We start from the raw sequence: 18,502 nt of genomic DNA, 5'->3' as shown, positions 1-18,502 counted from the left end.
TTCAATTTCTTTCTTCAGAGGCTTGAAGTTCTTATCATACAGATATTTTCACTTGCTTGGTTAAAGTCACACCGAGGTACTTTATATTATTTGGGTCTATTATGAAGGGTGTCGTTTCCCTAATTTCTTTCTCAGCTTGTTTCTCTTTTGTGTAGCGGAAGGCTACTGATTTATTTGAGTTAATATTATACCCAGCCACTTTGCTGAAGTTGTTTATCAGCTTTAGTAGTTCTCTGGTGGAACTTTTGGATCACTTAAATATATTATCATGTCATCTGCAAATAGTGATATTTTGACTTCTTCCTTTCCAATCTGTATCCCTTTGATCTCCTTTTGTTGTCTGATTGCTCTGGCTAGGACTTTGAGGACTATATTGAATAAGTAGGGAGAGAGTGTGCAGCCTTGTCTAATCCCTGATTTTAGTGGAATTGCTTCAAGTTTCTCTCCATTTAGTTTAATGTTAGCTACTGGTTTGCTGTGTATGGCTTTTACTATGTTTAGGTATGGGCCTTGAATTCCGTTCTTTCTAGGACTTTTATCATGAAGGGGTACAACCAGTACTTTTAACCACTCAGCCATCTGTTCACCCCCCTAAGCCCAATCTTAACTGTTTAAGCATGTGTACATATGTATTTCAAAGCATCAAGTCCTTTCACCCCAACTCTTGTTTCTGTGTTAATGCAGACTGTAGACAAAGCTGTGGATGCACAGCCGGACAGGGAAGGTAGCCGTCCTTCCATGGATTTATTCAAGGCCATCTTTGCCAGTTCCTCTGATGAAAAGTCCTCATCTTCAGAGGAGGAGCAAGACGACAGTGAGGACAGTCAAGAGCACACCGAGGAGGCCAGCCTTAAAGGTTCCCAGGAGGCTGCTGTCGGGGAGACCTCTCTGATCCATGGTAAGGCCACCTCCCTGACTTGGGTGCTATGGGAGAACTGACAGTGTTGAAGGGCAGTCAGTTTGTCTGTGGTGAGACAGGCTCTCAGGGAGAAGCCCAGTCTGACTTCGATCTTCCTAAGGCTGGCCAGTAACCTCTGATCCTTTTCCTACCTCCCAGCCTCCATCTCCTGGGACTACAGGCAGGCACCATATTTGGCTTCGCAGCCTACAACTAGGACAATTGACAATTAATAGTATCTCATCATGTTCATATACATACACACACACAAACACTTACACATATATATGCACACACATATATATACACATGTTTGTGTGTGTGTGTGTGTGTGTGTGTGTGTGTGTGCGCGTGTGTATGTCAATATGTTCATTATGTGTGTGCATGCATGCACAGTGGGTCCAGAGATCTGCCTTAAGTGTTGTGCCTCCATAAACAACCCCTTTGCTTTTTGAGATGCAGACTCAGCAGTACCTGGGGCTCCCCAGCTTGTCTATGCAGTCTGCTCACAAGCCACCGAGCCCCACGTCTCCCACACTGAACCTCCATGTGCATGCCATCACACTCGGCTTTTTACTGGGTTCTGGGCTCAAACTTGGGTCCTCGCGCATATGTGGCAAGCATTTTAGGGCCTGTATCACCTCTCAGGCCTTTTATCACTATATTTTAATTTGTGTGAGTAGAGTCTCAAGTGTTGGATCTTTTTAAATCTAGTTTAAATCTCTGTTGTAAATTTTAAAGATAGTGTGTTTGACAATATTGATTTCCCAACTTAGTCTAGTTAAGAATTGAAAAAGTACAAATTTTCTTTAAATTTCTTTTTTTTAAGGGTTGGGATAGAGTTCAGTATCTAGTTGGCAAATTCTTTCTTTCTTCACCTGGTTGCTGAGGGAGTGTCAGGGTTCTGGGAATGCATTTGGGAAGAATGTTCAGGTTCCACTGTGCGGGAGAGGGGCCGCTCTGGTCCTCCGGTCGGCCCCAGCAGGCATGGCCTGGCATACTGACCTAGTAAGAAACGCTGCTGTCATCCTGCCTCCACACTTGCCCAGAAGACTGGCCAGCTTGTTCCGGGCACCACCTTGAGCATTTCAGACAAAACAGAGAACTTGTGGATGCTGGAGCTGTGAACAGGTTCCATTTGCATTACTGGCAGTGTCTGCCCCCACGTCTGTCTGTGGTAGACCTGAGTATAAATCCTGAAGGGTCCCACACAGGGATATGATACAGTATTTATTTTAGATGATTACAGAATCAGTTCTTTGTTTTTTCTCCTGTGGATAAAACCGTTATTTTTTTTTTTTAAATTATAAAGTCATGTATACTTGAAGTTTAAAAGTAGGCTGGGCATAGTGGTACATGCCTTAAATTCTAGCACTTGGGAGAGCCAGTGGCAGATGGATCTCTGTGAGTTCAAGGACAGCTTTGTCTACATAGTGAGTTCCAGGACAGCCAATAGTGAGCCTCTGTTTTAAAAAAAAAAAAAGTTAAAAAGTATTGGGTTGGCAATATAGCTCAGTGTAGAGTGCCTGCCTCCCATGTAGAGGACCTGAGTTCAATCCCAAGCACTGCATAAACTGTACATGGCCCAGAACTAGTGTATGGACAGCAGACTCAAGAGGTGTAGGCCATCCTCAGCTATATTGTGAGTTGGAGGTTAACCTGGGCTACATAAGATTGTCTCAAAAATGAAGTAGAAAGCAGGTAGAAAGGACCACTATGAATACTCCTGATGCAGACTTTGTATCTTATGCTTGTTCTGTCTGACAGTGGAGTAGTCTGTCTGTCTTTTTGGAGGGGATGGTTTACTGTGTACAGAATCCTTTATTTTCACTATTTCTTCTGATGATAGCATATTTTGAGTGAGGTTTTGGGGTAGGCCACAGTCTCTCTCCCTGTTGGTAGCTTGTATCTTCTCCTATGGGCCTTCTTCCAGTGAGCTCCTCAGCTTCCATTCAAATAATTTGGAGTGCAGGCCTCTGACTGGCTGTCTATGGTGGCCTCCTGTTGACAACCTGCCATGCACTTGGTTCTGTGTGGCCTAATGTAGCTGACCTCCCACCCCAGTGTCCTCAGGCAGAGGTGGCCTCCACCATGTCCTCCACCGTGTGCTCTGCATGGGCTGCTTCAGCAGACTGAAGGAAGTGTACTATTCAGTGGTAAAAGACACCAAGACTTAAGTGCATTAGCACCGGGCAGATGAATGGAATTAATACTTGGGTGTTTTTCAGCTGCTGAGCAGGAGCCTGGTGAGCCTGCAACCCCCTTCCCCATCCAAAAGGTACAGATCGATGAACGGGAAGAGTTCGGGCCTCGGCTGCCTCCTGTCTTCTGCCCCAGTGAGTCCAGTGCACACATCCACATGTGCCATTCCTGCAAAGGAACAGCCCATCAAATGTCCCTCCCACCCATCTACCAGATTCCTCGCCATTGAGTGTTCACAGTGTTTCTGATTGCAGTCAGTTCCTTTGGCTATAGGCACAGGCTACCCCTCTTCCCCAGCGTCTTTAGCCACGCTTCTGTTCAGGGGCTGTATATGAATGTTCCCCATGAAGGTATTTAGCCTGGTTTTGGCTGTGGCTTTGAAAGCCAGGGTAACAAATATGACATGGCCCAGTCAGATAAGTGCATGTGATGCTGTTGCCCACCATGCTGCTTCCTGCAGTATTCCACCTGTGCTGGCTTGGCCGCTTAGCTCAACTTTTAGAGAATCCAGCAAGCCCGTCTCCCTCAGCTTTGGCTCATGGATCTTTGGTTCCAGGTTGGTGTTAGTGGCTAAAGTACTCTGGCTTATTTGTGCCTATTTTCCAGAATGCCCTGACATCCATAAAGTAGCGAACAGTAACTTGGTGTATGGGTTACTTACGGGATTGGATTTACAAGAGGTAGCATTAGGAGAAGCTTTGGGGAGGTGACATTTTGAGATATCAGACTGTCAGTAAGGTTAGAGTGGCAGGACTCCCTGAATGGATAGTCTTCCTTTCTCCCTGCTGCTCAAAGCATTTATCACACCTTCCTCCCCAGACGTTCGACAGAAACTCGAGATACCTCACAAAGAGAAACCCAAGAAAAGCAAAGAAAGACACAGGAGCAAGAAGGAACACAGAAGGAAGAGAGAGAAGGTGAGTGTCTCCCTCTAGTGTAGAGAAGTGTGGGGACGTCCTGAGAAGCCCCAGTGAGAGGTGCTCCTGGCTGGGAAGCTGGACATGGCCCCTCAGTGGCTTGATAGAATTGTCACGTCCACTGCCAGCTCCCTTTGCTTTCTTTTAGAGAGCAAAGATGGAAAGAAAGATAGAAAAGAAAAAAGAAAAAAAATTTGTGTCCAATCAGGCATGGTGACACATACCTGTAATTCTCTGCATGAGTGGCTCAGTGGTTAAGCACCCTGGCAGCCTTGGTTTCTGTCACCTGGCTTACAGCTGTCTACACCTCCAGCTCCAGGAGATCTGACGCCCACTTCTGGCTTCCACAGGCACTGTGCACAAGTCACACACAGGCAGAACACCCATACACGTAAATATAAAGAAAAGCCGTAAAGGATCTGAGGTACCTTAAACTAAACATTAGACATTAAATAATAAAACCGTCCACATCCACCTCAGTACTCCCATAGACCTTAGGGAAAGAAGCCTGAGACAAAGACTCCCACAGTAGGTGACTTTTCTTGTCATCCATGTGTTCTTTATGGCTTCTAGCCTGCGGTCTGGCCGTAGTTAGTGGCAGTGCCTATGCGTCCCTGCCTGGCTAGGATCGGAGTCAGTAAGAAGCCGCGGAAGGATGCACAGCCAGTGTTGGAAAAGCAGACCGGTGTGTTCTTATTCCTGCGCATCAGCAGCCCACTGCCACTGCCACTCTCTCCCCTCTGCCTGGACAAGTCAGATTCCTAGGAGGATAGGGGCTGAGAGTCACCATGAGGTCCTGCCATCATCTGTGTAGCCCTTTGTTGTTGACATGTTGGGGATACCAGCATGTATATGGTTTAATGTGTCACAGCTGTTAGCTCTGGGTATCACCATTAGGGCAAAGCATACTTTAAAGGAGAATCATATTTTATTTTTTAAGTTTTAAAAGAAAAAAATTGTTTCTTAACAGCTCTAGCATCCAAATACATGCTTGGTGTAGGTATTTTTTAATCTTTCTTTTCAGCCCAGGTTATTATATGTGACAAAGTTCTAACTTTGTAGTTTCCCAGCCTTTCTCAGGCAAATTCCAAGTATTTTACTGCTGAGTAATCTGCCAACACTTCACTAGAGGATTCTAGGCAGGTGCTGTGCCACTGAGCCACGCCCCCAGCCCCTCACTGGGCGATTCTAGGCAGGAGCTCTACCACTGAGCCACACCCTCAGCCCCTCACTGAGGGATTCTAGGCAGGGGCTCTATCACTGAGCCACACCCCCAGCCTCTCACTGGGGGATTCTTGGCAGGGGCTCTACCACTGAGCCACACCCCCAGCCCCCTCACTGAGGGATTCTAGGCAGGGGCTCTACCACTGAACCATGCCCTCAGCCCCTCCCTGGGGGATTCTAGGCAGTGGCTCTACCACTGAGCCACACCTCCAGCCCTTCACTGGGGATTCTAGGTAGGTGCTCTACCACTGAGCCACACCCCCAGCCCCTCACTGGGGGATTCTAGGCAGGGACTCTACCACTGAGCCACGCCCCCAGACCCTCACTGAGGGATTCTAGGCAGGGGTTCTACCACTGAACCACACCCCCAGACCCTCACTGGGAGGTTCTAGGCAGGTGCTCTACCAATAAGTTATACCTCGTGCTCCTGGGTTAGAAGTGTGTGTGTGTGTGTTCAATTGTGTATATATAGGTCAAGCATCATATTAAATCATTCACCTTTTTGTGTTTTTTTTTTCCAGGTTTTTGTTTTCTTGAGACAGAGTCTCTCAGTATTGCCCTGGCTATCCTAGAATTCACTCTGTAGGCCAGGTGTCCTTGAACTCACAGAGATCCACTTGCCTCTGTGTCCTGAGTGCTGTAGTACATGCTACCACGCCCGGCACCTCCACCTTATTTTTTGAACCTGTAGCTTGTTGCTGCTGGGATGGAGCAATACACACACACCTGCTTTTTACATATGGAACTTGGTCAGCAAGAACCTTACTATCTGAGCTACTCCCCAGCCCTTGTTCAGCTCCATTCCATCGAGTCAGCAAGGAAAGCATCTATTGTTTCTCTCTCGCTTCCTAACCTTCATTTCTATTTCCTTTTTTCCTAGAAAAAGAAACATAAGAAACACAAACACAAAAGTAAGCAAAAGAATAAGAAATCAGAAAAAAATAGCAGTTCTGAGAGTACAGATAGCAGTGACAGTGGGAGTGATGCAGGAGGGTCCACAGAGCTGTCCCCGCAGGAGCTGCTTCGAAGGTAAGCCCTGGGGATGGGGAGGTGGGAGGGAGCCTGGCAGAGCTATCCCCCAGGAGCTGTGGGGAGGTGGCACTCACCTCTTACCCTAGCTCTTTGGAGGCTGAGGCAGAAGGATCTCAAGTTTGAGGACAATATGGGCCACATGGTATGATATTGCGTCTCAAAAACCCAAAGTGGGGTTGGAATAGAAATAGAAAACTTCAGACCCAGCAGAAAGAGCTCCCCTTTCCATATTAACCTCCTCAATCAGTCTCCTATTAACTTTTAACTTTTAAGACTTCTGTACAGACACACACACACACACACACACACACACACACAGAGACATATGTAACTGTAACTTTTATTTACCAGATGTAATTGTTATATCAGAGGCTTACTGTTGAATAAGCTTACTCTATTTCTTTCTGAACTCTGGCTGGCTGGTTCAACTTAGCTGTTCTGACCCAACCTCCTCTCCAAGCTGACTGACTCAAACTGCCTTCTTTTGGCTTCTAACTGAATTGCTCTTCTTGGCATCATACTAATTTTGGCAATCTGTGTTGTTGTAAAAATATAAAAAATTTAAAAAAGCATGGCTGTCTTTTACCTCACTAGGTTCAGCACCACAGTGCCCCAAGATGTCTGCTGGATATCTTAGTTCTCAATCACCAAAGCGTCTCAGAGACTCTGCACCATCCCCTATCACACTGCTGAAGGCCTCTCTCTGAGCCTGGCAGCAATCTCTACCTATCTACTCCCAAGACAGCTTTTCATGCCAGAAACACACATCCCAACTCCGAGGTGACCCAGACCAGCGGCCCCACACTCCATTACACTTAAATCTACACATGAAAGAACACAATACAATAACCTTTGGCCCAGTTGATAAGATGTAATTGCCCACCTAAACCTACAAAGCCCAATACACATCCATCCCTTAAGAACATTTGTAACAACCTATAAAGGTACAGTGTGGAATCTTTTTTTTTTTTTTTCAGAGCTGGGGACCGAACCCAGGACCTTGCGCTTCCTAGGCAAGCGCTCTACCATTGAGCCAAATCCCCAACCCCTACAGTGTGGAATCTTAACGTCACCTGCCATAGTGTCCTGCCACCGCTTCTCTCCCTGTCCCTCCTGTCTCTTCCTCCTTTCTGTTCTAGTCTCCTTCTCTTTCTTCAAACTTCTCTCCCGCCCATCCTTCCTTCTCCTCCCATGACAGGCTTCCTTCTATCCTGTACCTGCCCCTGTATTTTACAAATTCAATGGGGAGAAGGTTCTGGTGAAGTCACCTGAGTCCTGAGTATGTGACTGGGCAGTTGTACTTGGGGCAGTGGAATTAGCATCAAAATACAGATAACTCCAGGGCAAACCACAACATTTCCCCCTTTTTGTCCAGTTAAGAGACCTTTTCACTTATATATAAATTGAGTACAATTATTACCATTCTACAATTTATAAATATATGATACCCAGTTCATTGCTATATCAGTTAAACAGAACATTTAGTTATCCATTCCAGCTTAAAAAAGGCTTAAAATCTATATTATATCTTGGCTAGCTTATATACTATCTGATAACTATCCAATAAAATATGTATTTCCAGAGTTAAACAGCCTGATAGGCTATAAAACTATAATCAGTCTTCAACCCCATCAGAAATCTGAGAATGACCAAATATCTATACACATAGGAAGCCTAACATGGCTTGCAGAACTGAGAGGTTGTAGAGACAAATCTCCACACAGTCACCTGTTAGCAACATGTGAGCTCGTCTTCAGCCTTCTGGCCCAATATCTATTGACAGACTCTTGAAATGCAGATTTTTGAAGGACTGATCACCCTGTCTGGGCAGAGCTTATCAGTCAACTCTTCTGCATAATTTGTCCTTTTCTGGACAGTATCAGTCTGCAGATGAAGCAGGCAGTTTTGTCCAGTGACTGCCTAGCCACAAAGTATTGCCTCATCTGGAGGTAGAGATGTTCAAATTCTTCCTTAAATCCGCCAAAGGGGAACTGTTAGGAGCAGGTATATCTCAATAAAAGATAAATAACTTTAAATCTCAAATTTTGTGGATTTCTGATGTTTTTGAAAACCATCTATCTATATAAGACAATCTGGACTGTTGTCTTTAAATCTTAATATTATCTTGAAAGTACTCTCACAAAGTCAGAGCCATGAATTTGCTATTTGGCCCTTAACTCACATATATAATCAACTCAGAAGTTTGTAATGACATCAATAGAAGGACTGGCTCTAAACCTTGTACTTTTAAACTTTTTTGACAAATAAATTCTATACCAAAGCAAAGATATAATTTTAGATTAGTTACCAAATGAGATTATGACTGTATAACTCAATCTAGCTGATTCCTCCCTGTTAAATTACAACCAATTTTTTTTTCTTTTTTTCGGAGCTGGGGAGTGAACTACCACTGAGCTAAATCCCCAACCCCTATAACCAATTTTAAATTCCTCATAAAAACAACTTTAGAATAACCACTTTTAGCACCCCAAAAGTCCAGGGAATTGGGGCGACAACTTCTCCATAACTTCTTCAAGCTGTACATGGGTGTTGAGATATCCTTGGGGGTAGGGGGTAGGAAGAATGAAGCAAATGCTGTAGCCAATGTGTCCTGACTGGACCCAGCTGAAAAGTCCTTGAGACCAGGAATCCAAGTAGGCAGGCAAGTTCTGTAAAATACAACTCTCAAGATGAAAGTTTAGAATCGAGGTATTTTTTTGTTTGAGTCTCTTGAATCTAATTTGTCAGGTGGTCTCCCTCTATCAAATCTGATCAGTATGACTCTGTGAGGTTTCCAGAGCCTAATCACACTTTTTAAAAACACAAAGACAAAGTCTTTCTCCCAAAATACTGTGTTCCTTAGTCTGAAACCAGAAAAGCTCGTATCTTGCACTCTCTCCCAGAGTAATAATATAACCATAAAACCAAAGTCACACCCACTATGAAGATTAAACAATTTTTACAAAAGGAAGTAAGCTAAACAATGAGCCTGATAGGCTTTTGTACTCTGTGATATCAGGAAATGAACCCCAAATTCCCATGGAGCCCACGTTAAGAGAATCCAAGCTAACTGTTGTGGTAAATATCAAAAGTAACCCCCTCGCTAGCTGGCATCAACGAGCCATATGGCCTTTAGCAGGGTAATTCATAAAACAAACTAAACACCTTCTATCAATTCTAATACCAATAAGCAATTTATCAAACCAGGATTTTCACCCAAAATATATCCATTTGTCAAGCTCTCTACCTGGAGCCACAGATTTTTCTTTAACCTTAATAACTTGTAAATACCTTCTATCAATTCCAATATCAATAAGCAACTTAAAATTAGAACTTTCACCCAAAATGTATCCATCTGTTAAGCTCTCTACCCGGAGCCACAGAATTTTATTTAACCTTCTATAATATAAGCTTCCATAATATATGTCTGCATTCTTTAAGCTTCTATAATATATGTCTGTATTCACTCCATCTGGTGTTACAAACATTTATCACAACTCTCTACTTGGAGTTAGTGACTAATTTTTCCCTATCTAAGTTCTGAACCGTGGGTGAAAATCCCCACGTGACTCAGGTAATCTCTTTACTCTCTTGTTTCTAAAAACAAACTCAATCACCTTCTAATAATACCTGTCATTAAGAAGTAGCTTGTCGGGGCTGGGGATTTAGCTCAGTGGTAGAGCCCTTACCTAGGAAGCGCAAGGCCCTGGGTTCGGTCCCCAGCTCCGAAAAAAAAAAGAACCAAAAAAAAAAAAAAAAGAAGTAGCTTGTCTAACTAGGATTTCAACCCAAAATTCCCGTGGAGCCCACGTTAGAAGGAATATGAGTATCCTGAAAGACTTTCTAAACATCTTTCTTTAAAAAGCAGCTTTTAATCTCTAACTCTCTGATCAGCTATTACTTATCATACAGCAGGGGACCTACAGCCTGCCAGCCTAGGCTACTTCCCTGTTTCTTTGCTTAAATCCTGCCCTTGAGCTATCACTTGACAACATGGCGCTGGCCTCCTCTTAGAAAATAAAAACTGTCTCTCAATTCTTAGGATTACTAGTGGATTCTTGCCCATAAGGTTGGTTTGCCATCTGTTGTTGTAAAAATATAAAAAATTTAAAAAGTACGGTTGTCTTTTATCCCCACTAGGTCCAGCACCTCAGTGCCCCAAGATATCTGCTAGATATCTCATGTGGCAGAAACACATCCCAACTCCTCAGCAGTGGCCTGGTGTCTCCAGTTGCCGCACACTTTCACAAACTCAAACTGTCACATAAAAGAACACATAACACAATAACCTTAGATCCAATTGGTAAGATATAATTGCCCACCTAAACATACAAAGCCCAGTACCATCCATTGCTTAAGAACTTTAATAACAACCTGTAAATCTTTTTTTTTATATATATTTTTTTTTCTTCTTCTTTTTTTCGGAGCTGGGGACCGAACCCAGGGCCTTGTGCTTGCTAGGCAAGCACTCTACCACTGAGCTAAATCCCCAACCCCTCACAGAGAGGAATCTTAACATCACCTGCCATGGCTTCTCTCCCTCTCCTTCCTGTCTCTTCTTTTCCGTTTCAGTCTCCTCCTTTTCCTTCAAACTCTTCTCCCGCCCATCCTTCCTTCTCCTCCAATGACAGGCCTCCTTCTATCCTGTACCTGCCCCTCACCTGTATTTTACAAATTCAAAGGGGAGAAAGTTCTGGTGAAGTCACCTGAGTCCTGAGTACTTGGCTAGGCAGCTGTCCTTGGGGCAGTGGAATTAGCATCAAAATACAGATAACTCCAGGGCAAACCACAACAAATCTGTCCTACCCTTCTGGTTTCTTCTTGTTCACTGGTTCATTTTGTTTTCACCTGTGTCTAGCTTGTTCTCCTGCCACCTGTCTCTGTACAACTGTCCTGTTAAAACTGCCCCTCTCTTTCCTGTCTGTTCTCTTGAGAGTTGGGTGTATCCTATCTCTGACTCATTCAGTCAAATCTTGCTCCAATTAGTCTCTTTGTCAGTTCCTCAATTAGACATCACCATCAAACATGGCTGCTTCCTTCCCTCTAATTTTACCTATACTGTTTGGGATTAAAGGTGTGTACTAAGGCTATGTCTGCTTTCCAGTCAGATCACATAGACCTAGAAGGTCTTTGGATATGATCTCTTGTCAGAGTAGCCATGCTCCTAGATTAAAGTTCTTTTATATACACATGCACATGCATGCCCATATACACATACACACATACATGCACACACAGTCATATCCACACATGTAATCATATGTATATATAATCTTATAAACACAGCTATATATAAAAGCAATCATATATACACACAATCATACATACATGTAATTATATATGCATACATGCACACGGATTATCATATAAACACATACTCATAAAAACACATAATCATACACACATGTAATCATATATACATGTAATTATTTATACACATTATATACACATTGATGTGCCTATTTAATATATATTTCAGGATTGGTTGATTTGTTTGCCTGCACACACACACACACACACACACACACACACACACACACACAAAGTATGTCATATGCATATAGTGCCCACAGGGGCCAGGAGGGATGTTGGATCTCTTGGAGCTAAGTTACAGTGGTTGTGAGCTGCTATACCAGCACCGTGACCTGAGTCTACATCTTCTGTGAGATTGGCAAGTGCTCCTATCTGTCCTAACTGCTGAGCCATCTCTCCAGCCTCCTCCCACACTCCCCTTCAGAGTCTAGCATGCATGGCGTCCAGTTCAGTTCCCAGTGGAGTCCTGTCCCCTTCTGAGTGCTCACAAGCACAGTTCGTACTGTCCTGCCTCTGTCCACACCCCCACAGAATGGACTATAAAGCTCTACAGCCTTCTAGGTTTTCTCTATTTTGCAGCTCTTAACTTTTCCACATTTTTCCCACAAACCAGTTCTAAAGACCATGAACTCCATGGTTAAGAGCCCTGCTCCTTGGTAGCAGTTTTTTTTTTTTTTTGTTTGTTTGTTTGTTTGGGTTTTTTTTGTTTTTTGTTTTTTTTCCGGAGCTGGGGACCGAACCCAGGGCTTTGCACTTGCTAGGCAAGCGCTCTACCACTGAGCTAAATCCCCAACACTTTTTTTTGTTTTTGTTTGTTTGTTTGTTTGTTTTTGTGCTGCTGTGATAAAATAACTGACAGGCAGCAGACTGAGGAAGGAAGGGCTTATTTTGCTAAGTCTGGTGGTACTGTAGTCCGTCCCAGGGGCTGGCTGGTGATCAGTGTCCGGGAATGTATTAGAGCAGACAGAAAGCAGGCAGGTAGCTGGTGCTGATTGACATGTAAAACAAGTTAAACATGAAAAGTTTGGTGGCACCTGCCTATCCATAATCCCAGCACCTGAGAGCTGGAGTCAGGAGGATCAGGAGTTCAAAGTCTTCCTGACCTACATCCCAAATTTGAGGTCAGCCTGAGCTACATGAAATCTCATCTCAACAAACAAACAAACAAACAAACAAACAAACAAACAAAAACAAGGACAAGACCGAAGAGGCAATGTATGTGGTGAGCACCGCTGGTGCTGGAGACGCATGCTTAGGTCTTTAGATAGCGGCTAATGCACCATGTTCTCATCACCAGAACGAATACCCAAGACAACCACTTGTAATGGGAGACGTCACCTTTGGGCTCTCAGCTTTAGAGGGTCCAGTCCTCACTCAGTCGTCCCTGTTGAGTTGGTTCTGGGCTGAGGCTGCGCATTGTGCTGGGAAGAGGCTGGGGTCCTACTGTCTGCTTCAGTCCTAAGACTTGCCACTGTGTCCCACCAGAGAACAACTCGTGAAAGCTGCTTTACCCCTACTGTATGGATTCTGGAGATCAGACTCAGGTCATCGAGATTGGGGGCAAGTGCTCTTTGCCTTCTGAGCCATCTTGCCACCTTTGTTCTGTTTAAACACAGTATCTCACTATTTAGCCCAGGCTGGTCTTGAGTTCACAATCCTTCGTCAGCCCTCGGAGTACTAGGATTATCAGAGTGCACAACCGTGCCACCCAGCTCCTGTTAAGTTTTCATCTTATTTAAAGAAGTCATGTTTAATTTAGTTGTGTGTGCTTTTTCCCTTATTGCATGTGCAATAAGGAAAAAATAAGGATTAAGTCCAGAGCCTCCTGCATGCACGCGGTGCCACTGAGCTTGCTCCTCAAGCCCTGATGGAATCTTGTTACATGAGCTCTCAGTGCTTGGCTATGGAGATGCTTCTGTGTTACCTAGGCAACAGTCGCTGGCTGGTCCTTGGCTGTGCACTGTTCTTTATGCGAGTGAAGCATGGAGTGTTGTCTGTTCTGTCTTGGTTTTCTCCCTAGAGTGAAGCCCCACTCAGAGTCCAGCAGCCGTGCACCTCCTTTGCATTCAACTCGGCCCTTTTTTCTTCCTTTTTATGATAAGGTCTTGTTGTCTAGCCCACTCTGGCCTGGAGCTTGTGATCTTCCTGTCTTAGCCAACCTCCCACCCCCACCCCATGCTGGGATGACAGGTGAGCACCTCCTTAATTGGATTAAGAAGTTGAAATTTCAGACTGATAACTCAAAAACGTTGGGCCTTGAAGTGAGCAGTTTTTGTTCCTTTCCAAAAGTCATGTGACGGATGAGCTCGTGAAACTGGCATCAGGAGTTGCTGTTAGCAGTGGAACCTTGTGTGAGGTGTGAGCTGCGGGTCTCTGTAAGCCCTGGAAACAACTGGGAAGAGTGTAAAATAAGGAGCAAGGAGCAGAGAGATGGGTCAACAGCACGGCTCTTACAGAGGACCAGTTTTTGTTCCCAGCACTCACAGCAAGCAGCTCCCTCCTACCTACATCTCCAGTCTCAGGGGCTACTGTGCCCTCCTGACCCTGAGAACACTCACACACAGACACACGCATGTGTGTGCAATGTAAAGATGGTTATAGTAAATCTTAACAAATAAAATAAGGATCGAGGGCCGGAGTGGTGACTCACGCTTGTAACCCTAGCACTTGGGAAGCTGAGGCCAGCCTGGGCTAAGGGCTGGGGACGTCGCACCGTGGAGGTATTTGGTTTTCAGTTCGTGTTTCATTTCCTTTTCTCCCCCTCTCTCCTGTTTTCTTCTGCAGACTGAAGTGTCTCCCCCTAAGAAGGCAGTGATGGAGCCCTTCCCTGGCCTGTCTCAGTCTGGAGGCTCCTCCGCGATGGAAGTCCGTTGATTTCCCAGTTCATACATTGTGCAAATGTATTTATATGTAAATTCCTTCTGTAAAATAATCTTTTAAACCTTGACATTTCAAAGGCTGCCTGAAAGGTTGCAGAAATTGATTTCTATTTTTAACCTCAGTTCATGTTAGAGGGATAAAAGACTGAACAGTTTAATTAAAGTGACTTTTTTTAAAAAAAAATATGTGCTTCTTGATTTCTTTTGCAATGTGCTGGAGACTTTAAAAAGGAGAGAAGATCGAAGGCTCTTCTCTGGTTCCTGTCAAGATAGACGAGTCCAGTAAGGATAGCTGGGACTTGGCAGAGGAGGGGAAGGAGGAGCTTGCCCATCCCCCTCCTTGGGAGAAGCATCCTCCTGCTCCAGCAGGGCTGTGTGCACCACAGCCTGGGTCCCACAAAATGCAGAGCTGGGCAGGGGTGAGTGGTAAAAACTTACTGAGCCAGGCACTGATGTCATCCCAGCACCTTGGTGGAGGTGGGGTGGGGACCAATGTGCAGGGAACTTTATACAATGAGAAAGACTTCACAAGAAGCAAGATGATCGTGCTTTGTTTAACCACCCAGATGGGTGAACCCTCTGTATGCCACAGTTATTTTATCTAGTCTTTTCTTCTGCCTGTAACTATCATTGTTATGAATTGTAATGAATTTTTCCTGTCAACACACAAATGGTGTAACCCTGGTCCCCAGAAGCTGCATCCTGTTCTGTCCAAGTCATGAGCTAGCTCCTCTACAGGCAAAGGGACAGTGATTTACAGTGACAGCCAGGATCCAGGAGGGTACAAGGATAAGAGCCCTGGTTTTGCACTTCAGACTTCTTCCTCATGTGTCCAAAATGCCAGAGAACATTTTAGGAGCACTAGTACTCTGCATTGGGAGACATCTTCTGTCACCCCTCCCCCGCCCTCATTTCTTCCCTTTTCTCTTTTTCGAGATTGGGTCTTGCTGTGTAGCCCAGACTGGCCTGGAAGGGAACAATCCTGCGAGATGCCTCCGAGTCAGCAAGTGGGCAGGTAAATAGAACCTGGTGCAGCACGTGGATCCGAAGGGCTCAGCGAGGCGTGTGGGCACGTGGTGCCACCGTTCCCGCTGCGCCCGCGGCTGGCCCGCGGCTGGCCCGGCAGGCTCCAAGATGGCCTCACCCCAAGTCCCCCGGAAAGCCTTGGGGGACACCAGGAAAGGTTCAGGAGAGACTAGGACGGGTTCAGAAGACACTAGGACCGGTTCAGAAGAGACTAGGACGGGTTCAGAGGAGACTGGGAGGGGTTCAGAGGAGACTAGGACGGGTTCAAAAGAGACTAGAAGGGGTTCAGAGGAGACTAGGACGGGTTCAGAAGAGACTAGGAGGGGTTCAGAGGAGACTGGGAGGGGTTCAGAGGAGACTAGGATGGGTTCAAAAGAGACTAGAAGGGGTTCAGAGGAGACTAGGACGGGTTCAGAAGAGACTAGAAGGGGTTCAGAGGAGACTAGGAGGGGTTCAGAGGAGACTAGGATAGGTTCAAAAGAGACTGGGAGGGGTTCAGAGGAGACTAGGATAGGTTCAAAAGAGACTGGGAGGGGTTCAGAGGAGACTAGAAGGGGTTCAGAGGAGACTAGAAGGGGTTCAGAGGAGACTAGAAGGGGTTCAGAGGAGACTAGGAGGGGTTCAGAGGAGACTAGGATAGGTTCAAAAGAGACTGGGAGGGGTTCAGAGGAGACTAGGATAGGTTCAAAAGAGACTGGGAGGGGTTCAGAGGAGACTAGAAGGGGTTCAGAGGAGACTAGAAGGGGTTCAGAGGAGACTAGGACGGGTTCAGGGGAGACTAGGACGGGTTCAGGGGAGACTAGGACGGGTTCAGGGGAGACTAGGACGGGTTCAGGGGAGACTAGGACGGGTTCAGGGGAGACTAGGGAGGATTCTAAAGATAGCAGAATAATTATTGATGAGATGAGGAAAGACACAGAAGAGGTCCAGAAGAGCTCTGGCAAGACCAGGAAGAGTTATGTTAAGGTCAAGAAGAAGAGGAGGAAGAGTACTAAACAGAAGGGGCCTGAGCCCAAGAAGTTGGATTTTGTCAAGGACAGTTGGCAGAAGGGGTCTCTTGAGATCAAGAAGTTGGATTTTATCGGGGACCGTTGGCAGACGGTGTCTCTTGAGCCCAAGATGTTGGGTTTTGTCGAGGACCCTTGGCGGAAGGGGTCTCTTGAGCCCAAGATGTTGGATTTTGTTGAAGACCCTTGGCAGAAGGGGTCTCTTGAGCCCAAGATGTTGGATATTGTTGAGGACAGTTGGCAGAAGGACTCTTTTGAGGCCATGAAGTTGGATTTTGCCGAATACAATTGGATTTCGATAGATAACAGGAGAGTTTCGGCAGACAGCAAGAGGAGTTCGGTCGATAGCAAAAGGAGTTCGGTCGATAGCAAAAGGAGTTCGGTCGATAGCAAGAGGGGGTCGATAGACAGCAGAAAGTTTTCCGTCGATAGCAAAAGGGATCCAGTCGATAACAAGAGGGATTCAGTCGATAGCAAGAGGTTTTCCGTCGATAGCAAGAGGTTTTCCGTCGATAGCAGAAGGGTTTCCATCAGCAGCAAAAGGAGTTCGATCGATAGCAAAAGGAGTTCAGTTGATAGTAGGAAAAGCTCTGGCGGGACTTTGCTGGATTTCAGTGAAGACAGGAGGAGTTCTGGCGAGGATAGAGACATTTCCAGTCTCGCCAGGGTGCGACACAGTAGGGTGCCATGGGCCACCCTGATGAGAGCACTGGGTCGTTTCAAGCTGTATCTCCCACATATCCGTCGGTATTATAATCTGTCCTCCCGTGACCCCCTGGCCTTAGACAAGGATTTTCTTCTGCCACGTGAGAAGCACCTCAAGGCAACAGTGCAGAAGTCCTGGGGCAACCAGCAGCCTCTCTCTAAGGTCAGAACCACCCACCAATGTTAGAGGTCCCAGGTGGCCTCCCACCCACCTGAGTGAGGCCCATTATCCGCCCTGCACCCTCCCACTGCAGCCTCTATAGAAGGCAGAGGGGCAGTATCCGGTGCGGCCCCTAGGGGGCATTAGTGATTCCTGAGGCTGTCTGTGCCGCCTGACACCTGATAGCCAGTGCCTTAAGCTCTACTTTCCCAGCCCCATGTACCCTTTTACCTCCCGGGGAGTCCTCTGCAACTGTGAATGACCTTATCCACCTTTACCTTCTTGGGCAGAGCCCAAAAACCCGTCTCCTTCCCTCTATCCTTTCGTGTTCCCTCAACTCAGCATCTGGAATCCGGACATGACCCTATCCCATGATTCTTAGCTGTGGGAGGAACCCGGTAAAGGTTGGGCCGTTTTCATCCGACCTCTCTGTCTTTGCTTTTCAACTTTATTGTTATAGTTCTTGTATCATACAGTCCAACTGAGCAAGTCATACATCGACCAATGTCTTTCTTTAAAGATTTATTATGTATATGAATACACTGTAGCTGTCTTCAGACACACCAGAAGAGGGCATCAGATCCTACTACAGATGGTTGTGAGCCACCATGTACTTGCTGGGAATTGAAGTCAGGACCTCTGGAAGAGCAGTCAGTGCTCTTAATCTCTGAGTCATCTCTCCAGCCTCGAGAAATGTCTTTAAAAAAAAAAATAAAATAAAAACATTTTCATATTGTCCAGCCATCACAACTCTCAAACATTTCAGTCATACCTCCGACCCACCAGAAAAGGTTAGCAGTTATCAGTCATTTCTTGTTTTCTTATAACCCAACCTCTAACCCTAGGCAGCCACCATTCCTACTTTCTGATTTGTCAGTCTAGAGAGTAATTGAATCAAGTGAAGCACTGTGCTATGTATTCGAAGGAGGGAGAAAACTTCTTTCCCTTAACACGATGCTTTCAGGGTTCATACACACTGAGCATCTATCTGTAATCTTTTTTTTTAAGAATTATGTATTTACTTTATGTATATGAGTATACTGTAGCTGTCTTCAGACACACAGAAGAGAGCATCGGATCCCATTACAGATGGTTGCGAGCCACCATGTGGCTTCCGGGAATTGAACTCGGGACCTCTG

The 18,502-nt window shown here is 45.5% G+C and overlaps 2 protein-coding genes across 5 annotated transcripts in view; both read left to right on the top strand.

The window, feature by feature from the left end:
- Positions 1-14,652, top strand: part of Gpatch1 (G patch domain containing 1) — a 48,949-nt gene extending 34,297 nt beyond the window's left edge. The window contains exons 16-20 of one of the 2 annotated variants that reach the window (NM_001106246.1): positions 685-898; positions 3,127-3,234; positions 3,920-4,017; positions 6,122-6,270; positions 14,371-14,652. In NM_001106246.1, the coding sequence (NP_001099716.1) occupies positions 685-898; positions 3,127-3,234; positions 3,920-4,017; positions 6,122-6,270; positions 14,371-14,401 (600 nt within the window). In that variant the 3' untranslated portion in view covers positions 14,402-14,652. Of the gene's footprint in view, positions 1-684; positions 899-3,126; positions 3,235-3,919; positions 4,018-6,121; positions 6,275-14,370 lie in introns of those variants that run through there. The other variant, XM_063283709.1, reaches the window with a different exon arrangement.
- Positions 14,653-15,544: 892 nt separating this feature from the next.
- Wdr88 (WD repeat domain 88) overlaps positions 15,545-18,502 on the top strand; it is a 40,388-nt gene continuing 37,430 nt past the window's right edge. Inside the window, exon 1 of one of the 3 annotated variants that reach the window (XM_063280923.1) lies at positions 15,545-17,366. In XM_063280923.1, the coding sequence (XP_063136993.1) occupies positions 15,600-17,366 (1,767 nt within the window). In that variant the 5' untranslated portion in view covers positions 15,545-15,599. The remainder of the gene's footprint in view (positions 17,367-18,502) is intronic. The other 2 variants (XM_039100859.2, XM_006228899.4) reach the window with 2 other exon arrangements.

This window comes from Rattus norvegicus, chromosome 1, assembly GCF_036323735.1.
Source record: "Rattus norvegicus strain BN/NHsdMcwi chromosome 1, GRCr8, whole genome shotgun sequence".
NCBI lineage: Eukaryota > Metazoa > Chordata > Mammalia > Rodentia > Muridae > Rattus > Rattus norvegicus.
Note: the sequence above shows the minus strand (reverse complement) of the source record. Positions and strands in the feature narration are given on the sequence as shown.